Below are 12075 nucleotides of genomic sequence, written 5' to 3' on the forward strand. Positions count from 1 at the left end.
CCTGCAAAGATAAGCATGATGAAGCATGGCAGCGTTTGGTGTCTGGTACAGCAAGTGTCCTTAAACAAGGACTCTAGGCATTATGCTGACTTCTGCTCTCTTTTTTCCTCAGCACCTCTGTACTCATAGGCTTCTGATTCTTCCTCTTCATTTCTTCTGTTTTCCTTCTCTTCTTCTTCCTTGTTTCCTTTCCCTGTTCCAGAAACCCAAAGGTATGAATGGAGATTGAGGAAGGGGGTGAGCCCAGGAAGTAAAGAAAAAGGAGAAGGGAAGTAGGATGAGGGGAAGAGAAGGTGGGCATTTTTAAAAAGGAAAGACACACTTCCGCTTTTAGTTCCTAACCAAAGCATTTTATTTTATTCTTTTATCTCTATGCTTGGGAGTCAGTTTGGCTGGCTTTTTAGACCAAATTAATGACTTCTTTGCTTGGATTAACTAAGTGAATGGTGTTTGTGTTTCATGTTAATTTAATTCTCAGGTGGTCATACAATATTTCCACATTTTCTTTTATTTAATTCAGTTATTTTTTCTTTGAGAAATGTGAACAAGAAGAGAAAACGCTATATGTTTGGTTATATTGTCTCTGGTAATTTCCTTATGTAAAGCTTTGCTGAGAAATCATTTCATTAAGTGCTGCATGGGTAAGCTTGCAGCGCTCCATAGTTGAAGCGTTTACTCAGTCATTTCTCTGACGCTGAGGGCTCTCGGCCAAAGCATACCTCACCGTCTGAAGCAGGTGAGGTATGTTTCTTCTGCTCGAATGAGTGACCAAAGGCTGCTCTACAGAATGTTCCAGAGAGAACCTCAGTCTTCTAGTCCTGGCACTATGAAGGAGCAAACCCGAGCACATGGCAGACACCCAGCCCAGCTTGTGTCTTGTCTGGCAAAGAAAATTATACCCAGACCTCAGTGCCTCCATTTCTAAAATGGGCATGGGCATCCCTGCCCTATCTACTTTGTAATACCATTGAAATAAGTGATGAAAAATCTCATGATCACACTCAAAATCTAGGAGTCATTCTTGATTTTTTTCCCTCTCCCCATTGTCCCTCCAAATAGGTCTACAAATTATGTTGCTCACCCATCCTTTGCTCTTCAATTGCACTATGCTACCTCAGTCCAGTCCCTTGCTATCTTTGCCTGGGCAATTGCAATAGCCTCTGTCATATACCCACGTTCAACATCTTTTCCATCTTTCCTGGACTACATAGTTCTGAGGAATTAATTTCCCTAAAGGCACAATTCAAACTTGTCCAAATCATCCTTCAACTCACCATCTCTTGTTCAATAAAGGACAAGTGGTACAGAGGACAAAAGGCTGAACTTTGGAATTAGAATTCTTCCAAGAGGGGGATGATCGTTCATCCATTCAGCGCATATGTCTTGACTACTTACTGTCTGCCAGACACTGGCTTAAGGTGAGGATGAAATAAGGGATGTGAGGTCATTAACCAACTGCCTAACTAGGCTCCCAACCAACGTTACTAATAGGAGGAGAAGGAGGAAAGGGAGGAGAAGTTGTCGTTGTCTTTAAGTTCTGATCCTAACATGTATGATGGATGCTCCAGCCACTTTGAACTGTTCATTTGCTTATTCCAGTTTTTCTCTTCAACCTTTCTTCATCCAAAGACTCAGCAAAGCTGCCATCTTTTCCACATAGTCTCTCGGATTCCAGAACACTTTGCTCTGATTTTTTTTTTTTAATCCCAACACAGTTTCTTCATTAAAAGAGTCATCGAGGCAAATAAGGCTTCTTTTAAAAAGCCTTACATACCCTAGAAAACCTATATCCATGTGTTATATACAGAAGGTGCTCAGTGGTAATTGATGAGGGAATAAACAAATGAAGAATAATTGAACCTGACTATGCGAGTGAGAGGGGGAAATGTGGCACAATCTCTTTGGATTCATTTTTCATGAAACTGTATGTATCACAATGGGCAATTTGGAGTCAAGAAATTTGAGTTCTGTGTTCAGATTGATTAGGGGCTTCCTATTTAACCGTTACTAAGTAATTTAGCTTTTCTGGTCTCATGCATTCATCAATTAACTCAGTATTTGCTAAGCACCTTTTCTATGCCAAGCACTGAAACATTTCTTAAAAAGTTTATGTTTACCTGATTTCCCTCCTGGTGATAGATCTTGGAACATTAAAGACAATTTACCTGTTCTTTGGACTCAAAAACCTCCTCACACAGACGAGCTGAGTATCTATCTGATACCTCAAGACTGGTTAATTAGCAACTCATGTTGTAAACTGACCATTCTTTGGATACTGTTTCTAGAAAAGAAAAGGGGGGGGGAAAAGAAGTAAAGGTGCTAGTTAGATTAACTATTAATTAAATTTGCGAAGGAGTACATGTAATAAGGTCAAACCGAATATTGAATATATTACATAAATCACATCTTTCTCAAGTATGAATTGCTCATCCTTTTTGGAGATCAATGCAATCAACTGTATTTGTTATATACCCATTACACTTAATTAAACAGTTTAGGTCCAATGGATCAAAGGTGTCCAGTAATATGTGACATCTGACAGCGATCCAGTGGCCTCTACTCTGGGCATTCAGTATCTTTGGTTCATTGCAGTGAGCAGGCGTCTGCATTAGGGAAACAGCCACCACTCTAATTTTCTCTAATTGACTGGTTGGCAATGCTAACAGAGAGGGCAAAGATGCAGGGACATGGAAACTAGGCCTGACAAGCCCTTGGCATGGACAGGGCCACTGAGTGAATAAATGACTATAGGCTGTCAATCTGGCACATGCCAGTGGCATTTAATTCACACGAAATATTAATTAAAAATAATGATTTTTTTTTTTCCCCTCACTGGCTTGTATTACCCAGTACAGCATCTTGGCCTAACCCCCAGGAGCGACCTGCAGGTTCTCTTGATTCAGTCCCTCTGCCCCAGAGAGACACATGCATCTCACTACCTTCAGGCAAGCCTCAACAAAAGCTCTTAGAATAATGGGTCTCTCACCTACCAAGTCTCTGGGGAAGGAGAACCCAATATTCTCCCTATTACTCATCCCTTGTCTTTACAGCCTGTATAATCAATACATGTGTGTTCCCTTTTTTCCCAGCCACAAAGAAGATACTGTCCAGGAACCATCTATTTTTGGATGCTTAAAGAATTAATAAGTATTTCTTTAGCTTCCTTTATCCCCATCCAATGTATTATATAGGAAAGGTTAACCAAAGAATGAGGAAAATCTGATCAATAATTTGAAATCTGTAGAATCACTCAGAATATCCAAAATTAAAAATAATACCCATGGACATCCACGAAAACAAAATTATTTCAATTTGATTCATCCACAGTGAATTCAAATGAGAAAATACTGCTGTACTTTATTTTTCGGAGGCAATTGATATTTTCAAGCCTAAATATCTGCAACATTTCAGCAAATCCAAAAAGTAAATTTACTGTCATAATTGTCATTAAGCGTATTCCTGAACAATGGAGTCTGGCCATAATTAATGATTAATTCATTTGGAATTCATTATGCTAATATTAAATGTGTTTAACTCATTTGATGCTTCTATAGAGGGAGCAATTCTAGGCAATTCTTTTGTGATTTACTGGTTTTAAAGTTTAAGTGCTCTGAGCATGTGCGGGAAAATAGCTCCACATTGCCCTCTAGTGGTGAACTAGTAAATTACTCTTCCTTTATATGGGTAGAAAACTCTCCTTTGCTTCCCGCAGAATCTTTCCCTTCAATACACACTCAAAGGAAATGCTTCAATCGCAATATAAAAGGGAATCAAAGCAATATCGTCCACTGCCCACTATTAACCAATAATTAACTAATGTTTTTCTGGTTGTTGTTCAAGCTGATGCATTTTTGGAACAAGCTTCATTGGGTCATGAAAAGATTCTATTGCTTTCTCAGTCAATCCAGATGCAGTTTGACAAAAGCACTCTACTGAAGCCAGAAAGAGCCCCAAATATGTTAGTAAATAGGTACAGTCTGAAGAGCAGAAAGAAAAGCTCCTTGGAAAAGCTACACAAAAGGAGTTATGGAGTTGTCCCAGGCCTTTTTTTCCCCTAGGTATCTCTGTGTTACTTTAGAAAAAGTGAACTCACCTGAACCTCAAATTAGTAACTGACAAACTGGACCAAAAGGTCTCCAAGACCCCTAGCTCTATGAGATATTCTTATACCAGTTACAACTCCATAGCAAATCTGGTTACCTTTCCTAAGGCTATACCATTACCACTTTTTATTTAAATTTAGGGTTGATCTTTCCTAAGGTGTCCACAGCATAGTTGGGACTTGTAGAATTCAGCGATTAGTATAATTCATTAACCCAACAGCTAATAAATGATAAAACTCCAGAGTCTTTGCTAGCATACCCTACACCATGACGTGACATCAAGTAGAAGAAGCTGCCATTACTCTGATGACTAGAGAATTTGTGGGTCTCAACATTAGCAAGAGTCGGTATTGAAATGATGATTACCTCGCATGTACTGTAGGAGAGAGATTAAGACATGATCAATATTGCTCAGGAGCCAGATAGCAGATAGATGAGGTACACATGTTGTTCTAATCCCAAGTGAGACAAAAATTCAAACGAGTAAAATGAGAATAAATTAGTTAAGGTACTTGCTTTGCTTTTAAATGAAAAATCTTATGCATGCCAAAAGACTGAAAGCCAATAGTGCAGAAATGCTGGAGACCGTACAGAGTATATTGTCTAAGGAAGTAAACTGGGCAGCTGGGAGGTGGGGACAGGAGAAGGCAGGAATTCAGTGTCTCACAGACCATGCTGGCCACCTATAATCTTCAAAGAGTAACTCTGAGGTGGTTCTGTTCTTCACATGAATTACTGTCTAACATCCTTTCTGCCCTATTGTCTCATACACTGTGGCCAGATACCGCTGTCTCTCTCTCTCTCTCCCCCTCCTGCTCTGTTTCTTAGATTTAAAAACAAAAACCAACCAAACAAACAAACAAAATTAAAACCCGAACTCCTAAGCATGTGATTTTGGAAACCCTGATATCTCTCTCACTCCCCTGATAAACAAACATATAGATAAATGCATAAATATAGTATATGTATATTAGATGAAACCAAATGTATTTGATCCACAAAAAGACAATTTTATGGATCAAATGGTTCAAACCTAATGTAAATGTTTTACATTGTAGTTGTTTAGATAAATCATATGCTTAAAATCAGGCTTAGTCTCTACTCCAATACTGTAAAAGATATTTTTCCTAGTAGATAAGTATTTTGCTGACCTCCCTAACTGTATTTTCAACATTTCCCATCTTTATTCCTGAGATGTTTTCTACCTCCTATCATTCTTCTACCTTTAAATTCTACTCATGCTCTCTAGGCCTGGTTCCAAGTCCATATCTGCCAAGAAGTTTTTGATGACCCAATCCCTCACTAATTTTTTCAGGCCTCTCAGCTCGTATAGCATTCATAAGTTGTATCACACACTTTACTCCTTGATTCTATACAATCTTTCATTGTTTTCTCTGCCCAGAATTATGATTGTAACCTGACAACAGAGCTCCACCTTTTACAAATATTCTTGGATCTCCAAGACCACATAACACTTGTTGACTGATCGCTTTCTTATTAATAAATTAGGTTGACAACAAAAATTAATAAATAAATATCTCCTTTTACAGAGGAAGCAGTTCACTGAATAGAAATCTTTGACTACACTAATGTAACTTTATTCTTCTTGCTATACTGTGGCTCTTGTGTCATCATGGTTTGAAATGTCAATATCTTTAACCCTAATATTTAGATCACATAAAAATTTCACGAAGAAAAATCCATCTATTCAATTTTCAAAGAACACTGTCAGAGATAAATTCACTCATTTTAAAAGCTTTGTTTGTGTAAAATAAAACTGAGATACAGAAAACCACATGCACCAAATGTATAGCTAAATGAATTATTATAAGTTTGAGTTGTACTCTTTTTTTTTTTCTCTAGTTCTTGCAAACTGGCTTTGGATCTAGAGGCTTGATTGGAATGAGTAGGTTTGATCTTTTTGGCAAGACTCTAGAGGGTAGTGTGCTTTTTGACTAGGAGGTACCTAATGTCTAGATGTCTCTATTTTATCTTAGCAATTATGAATGCTTAATATCGAGATCCATTTGTTCATTGGGGCTACAAAACAGCCTTATTTGAATTCTATCATTGCTTTTTATTGTCAGTTGGAGTAATATTATAAGGAGATGCTTCCCCCTCTTATGTGGTTGGTTACACAGTGGTAGACTTTATTTAAGAAGGACATAAGTATCGGATTCCTTGCCCAGTTGTCAAGATAATAATTTGGTTCTCTGTCAACCTCAGAAGTGATCAACTTTTATTATTCTTTGAAATATGGTTATGAATTCATGCATTCATGTACATTTGTTGGCTTTCAATTCATTGAAACTTTTATCTTTATCAAAGCTCAAGTTGTGCTCATCTTTCGTATGTGTGAGCCCTCTTCAATTTGATTCCTGAATCCATTTGAGATGATCCTTTTGGTCTTTGGTTGTTTCCTTTTTATCCAGTATGTCAAGATGTTTCAGGCTTAATTGGTATGAGCTTGAATCCTGTTCTCCAACAAGCTCTCATATCTGGCATTGAAAATTATTTTTTCAAAGTCCCAGTCTGGGTGCTAGGGATGTTGTTGTTTTTGAGTCAATGTTTCTAGACTTTTTCAGTGGACAGAACTAGAACAGAGATAAAAATATCTTGTAAGGTTAAACTGGTTTTTCTAATTAAATTTTAGGAACACAATACTTTACCTCTTCTATTTTTAAATCTGTATGTTCTTTTGTCCACACCAAGAATATGGTTGTCAAGAATACATGGAATGACGAAGTAGAATTTCTTATGATTACTCATTTGTTTTATCTCGCATTACATTAGTCTCAAAATAACACTAATAGTAGTGTCACCATCAATAATAATTATTGAAACATTTGCATATACTACCCCTATTTTCTCTTAATTTTGTCTTATGATCATAGTATACCTACACTATCAGAATATGTAGCCTTGCAAAATAAAATATCTCCCTTTCAATCCTCACTTAACCTTACTTGATTCAAATTATTGTTCAGCAGTTAGTTCAGTGTCTCCCCTGGTCATTTTGTAAGTCTAAAGCTTATTTTTCTAGTAGTTCTCAGGATCAGGGGAATAATATCCCTGATTAAGTAATCTCTGATTAAGTTGGTAACAGTTTGGATTTCCCCTTTATATTTAAAGTTAACTTTCGTTGACTATAGAATCCTCGAATCACGTTTTTCTACCTTGAATATCTCAAATAAGTTACTTCAATTTCTTCTGGCATAAAATGTTGCTGTCAAAAAGTCTGATAATTATATAATGTCCCCCCTTGTAAGTTATATATTCTTTCTGACCTGATGCCTAAAAGATTTTTTTAAGTAAGCAAAAATTTCTTGAATTACTTTTTTTAGTATTTGTTTTGTTCCCTTTCTTTGGTTTTCTTCCTCAAAGACAACTATTACTTGAATGTTAAATCTTCTCTAATATTTGTCACTTTCTCCCAAATGCTTTTTATTCCTTCATAATTTCTGTTTTGTTTTTGTTTTCTTCTGTTTATTTGCTCATGTTGATACCCTTCATTTCTAAAATTATTCTTACACTTACATATAATTCTTTCTTGAGAGTGCCACTTCAGTTCTGAGTTATTTCTAATTCTGGTTTATGTTACTCCTGCATTTCTGGCATTTTATTTTCTTAATATTAGCTCATTTTGAAATAGTAAATTGCAGGTTTGATCTATTTTCCTTGTGTATTTTTGATCGTGTGTGTGTGTGTACATACTTGTCTATAAGAGCGATATACTCATTTTATTTTGTAAGGAATTTAACCTCAACAGACTTTTGTTGCTTTCTTTTATGTGATTTGTTTTTCTGCATTCCCAGAAGTTCAAATCATTTTGCTAAAGGCGCAGAGCTCCATCTCCTGTTGTTTTTCATTAGACCAGGGTTACGTCTTAGCAAACTACAGCCTGTGGGTCAAATCTGGCCCAGGTCCTGCTTTTGTTTGGGCCCCACTGAACTAAGAATGTTTTTTATATTTCTAAAGTATTCGAAACAAACAAAACAAGCACAAACAACAATTCACATATGTGACAGAGGCGAAGTGGTCTACAAAGCATTTACAGTCTGCGCCATTTACAGAAAAGTTGGCCAACTCCAATATACACTAAAACCTATGGCCACTTGCTTTCTGAGTTTCTGTAGCTATTCCTCTCTCCTACTTTTATCTGGACTTTTTCTTCCCTTCATTTCTGTTGCTTCTGTTCTTCTTAAATTTTAAACTTATTCTCAGTAATTTGTCCCCAATGTGAGCCCTGACCTAGAGACTTTGCAGGTTAATTTTGAATATTACATTTACTGTCCTCGAACTAGTCTGCTACACTTTGTAGCATTCCTTGATAATTCGTCTAGAATTACTTGATAATTCATTTAGAATTACCATGTTCTCATATTTGATGCGTTTCTGTGATTTTTCTCACACATGGTGATGACATGCAGGTCCTAAGGTTGTTGGTGGTTTGTCTGCATCCACAGTATTTCAGGGTTTGAGGGTACACCTCAGCCCCTAGTTTTGTTGCAAAAGATCAAAGGCTTTTGTTCTATCTAGTCATTCAGTCTCTTTTATGTGCAGATTCAGGAAGCTGAAAAAAGCATTATTATCACTACTGCTACCTTCTTCCCAGAATCAAACTCACTTATTTTTAAACCACAGTTTACTTAAAAGATTATATTAAATTCAATTTCAGGAAAATGTTTATCCTGAGTATTTCAGTACACTAAATAAATCAACATGTTCATATTCTTCTATCTCTCCTCCAGAGTCAAGTTCCCATTATGTAATCTCCCTAAAAGCTTTCAATAATGCAGGAGAAGGAGTTCCTCTTTATGAAAGTGCCACCACCAGATCTATAACAGGTAAGCTAAAATAGGTCATCGTGTTGTGACAGGTAGTCAGTGTTTGAGTTATGGTAGGGGAAAAAAAAAAAAGTAAAAAATGTATATAGTCGTGTTCTGAATCTTATATGTGTACACACACACACACACACACACACACAAATGATTTTTTTGGTTTCAAAATGAAGTGAGAGAAATTCCGACTCTAGCTCAGTACAGGGACTTAGAGAAAGAGAGCTATCATTCTCTCTCATTCTCCAGGTAACTTCATGTTTTAGTGACCTGATATCATTCTTCATTCTTTTGGGCAACTTGTCTCTAATCAGTTAATTTTGGCAGGAGGGAGGGTCTCTGCACAAATGCTGCCAAATTCCCAAAGAGACACTTGTTTCTCTGCAGAGGGTCCTTCTAGCTAACAGGACAACTCTGAACTACCCTCCAGGGGTTGGCGTGGATTGTGCCCAGCCACACAAGTGGCTTCTTCCTGAACTGGAACTACAGGTCACCCCAACAATGTCCAGGCCTCTGGACATTAAAGGGATTGGTTGCTTTGAGAGATTATTACCTCTAGGAATTCGTATGTGAGTTGGATTGTAAAGGCAGAATGCAAGGAAAAAAAATGGGTTCAAGGAACTGAGAATGAGATGGGTAAGTGAGTTCCAAGCCATTTAGGGAGACTATTTGTGAGCAAGGATGGTCTTACTCAAATAGAGCGTAAGTGACGCCTCTGTAGGTCTGTTCAGAGTTACTGGAAAGTCACCTGATCACCCCCAATAGTCTTATGTCTGAAATCTGAAAGTAAAACCCAAGATTTCCATCTCTTTAGTGAATACTTTGATTCTAATCACTTTCAAAACCCACAACCCTCAGACCTCAGATAACTTATCAGCTATTTATACCTTAATGAGAATAAAGGATCTAAGAGCAGGATTTCATAGCAAGCACCAGAGAACATAGAAACCTACTGAGTGCCTGAGTATGAAGTCCTGACAGGAAGTAGGAATAAATGAACGTAAAATAAATAGTGGAATCCTGTGACTTCTGCCACCACCTAAATTTATGTGAACTCGGTACAGTTTGTTTTCCAAACCCACAAGTTCCGTTCATTGACTATTTTGAGAACACACAGTTGTTATGTGATTGTTTCTAGAGCATAACATCCCTTTATTGATTCCAGATATTCTTGTAAGACAAAGTAATTATTCCAGAGTCTCCTTGACTCTTTGGCCATTGGTTTCAAGGTCTATGATCTGCCTAAAGTGGTATGTAAATTGGTGGTAAATGTCAATATATATTCATTTATCTGTGGAGACAGTATATATCTCTCATAGTGTGAGCAAAGAAGTTCATGACTCCCCAAAAAGGAGAAATAAGAAGTATTTTTGAATTATATAAGCTCACAGATAAATACATTCTGGAACTGAGACTCCAAATAACTCAGCATGTCATGAAAAATATACTATTCTAAAAAACAAAAATAGTAGGCTTGAGTATTACCATTTTTTGAAGTAGAATTACTACTTTACAAAACATTACTATTAAATGTATTATGTCTAAATATAGAGAGATAAGGCAAATAGGGGTCCAGAGCAGAAAATACAAGGTGACATGATGGGTGGGTGTCTGGGATTTTCACTTCCCCCTTTTCTCTTGTCCTGCAAGCAGCGAGGTTCTTTGAGAGGCAACAGGCCCCTTTGGCTGTATCCGTGCCTCCCCGTTTCTTTCCTCCCTATGGGAAAAGATGCTGAGTGGCAGCTCATTGATGTAGCAACTTGGAGCTTGTGATCAGGCCACACAAAATTATACTATGGCCAGTCTTTTAAAACTTTCATTTTCTTACCAAAAGTAAACCCCGCAAAGAAGGGTCATTTAGGTAACAAAAAACAACAACAACAACAACAACAAAATTTGACTGACTTTTGAGCAGCGAGCAATAGTAGTAGAGGAAATAGAGTTCTGATAAACTGAAGAGAAGTTGCTCAGAAAGAACCATTTGAGGTGTTAAGAACTTCTTTTCCCTTAGCATGTGTTGTCATTCTTTCCTTCTCGGCATATAGCATTCCCAGAGCGGTTTCTAAAACACCAGTGATCCATGAGACAATTTTTTTTTTCCCGATGTGGCTCTAATCCTAATGGATCAGAGGAATGAAATGATACCAAAAATGGGAAACTGTGAGCAATTTTCTTCCTGAAGGAAAGGCAGTCAGGGTTTGAAGAGGAAGGAATAAAACCAACCGTTTCCAAAAGAAAAGCCTACACTTTTACTGGACGTGGAAGACTTATTTTATTGTGCTTCCACACGTCCTGGAGCATAAAGGACAAGTAAATGGAATGAAAGGTTAAGGTTCGGGGAGAAACTCTATCAGTACATGTGTCAGAGTGCCACATAGAAGGCATGCTCTGACTCTGAGCTTCTGCAGACTATTTATTCCCATGAGCAGTCTTGGAAAAGGCCAATACAAAGTCAACACAAAATCAGAGACAATAAGTGCATCAGGGTAGCAGAAGTACCAGGCTCCACTCTTTCCCACATGTATGTGCTCACACACGTAGTACACTGTGGAGCCCCAGGTCATCCTGAATATTATCGGTATTAGAGTTGAGGAACGTTTCACCAGGTCAGAAGGGTGGCTAGGGTTTCATTTTAGCTGTAAAGCCTTTTATTTCTTATTGTTGCAAAAACAAGACATTTTGAGCCTGGAGATGGAAAGAGAGCAGGGGAATAATGAGGTGTGTTGTTTGAATTTGTTTACGCTCCACGGTTTTATCAATGTCTACATGAAGTACAATTGAGATGTAAAATTCTGTTATTTTTTTTAAAAGGTCTTTTTGAGCACAAATATATTTACTGAAAATTCACGGGCTCTTACCAAAACATCTATTATAAACTGAATAGGTTTTTTAGCAAAAGGCTTAAGGGTATATTTTACCTGTGTTTCGTTTTTTATTTTTATTTTTTTATTCTTTTGAATATAACTACTGACAATCAATGGCATATAAGGGACCTAGAAGTATGAAAAAAATGAAACTGAAAATAAGTTGTTTAACAACAAAAAAGAAGGTTTTTAATTCAACAACTCAAACAGTTTCTGTCCTGAGAGAGATAATTAACAATATAGGTAGCATATATGTATTTAGAATAGTGC

General features: G+C 37.1%; 1 protein-coding gene across 1 annotated transcript in view; it reads left to right on the top strand.

Annotated features, from left to right (window-relative positions):
• The window catches only part of DCC (DCC netrin 1 receptor), a 1038356-nt gene that overhangs the window by 908414 nt on the left and 117867 nt on the right, over nucleotides 1–12075 (top strand). The window contains exon 16 of the mRNA XM_033087479.1: nucleotides 8855–8950. Within this exon, the coding sequence (XP_032943370.1) occupies nucleotides 8855–8950 (96 nt within the window). The remainder of the gene's footprint in view (nucleotides 1–8854; nucleotides 8951–12075) is intronic.

Source organism: Rhinolophus ferrumequinum, chromosome 19, assembly GCF_004115265.2.
Source record: "Rhinolophus ferrumequinum isolate MPI-CBG mRhiFer1 chromosome 19, mRhiFer1_v1.p, whole genome shotgun sequence".
NCBI classification, from domain to species: Eukaryota; Metazoa; Chordata; class Mammalia; order Chiroptera; family Rhinolophidae; genus Rhinolophus; species Rhinolophus ferrumequinum.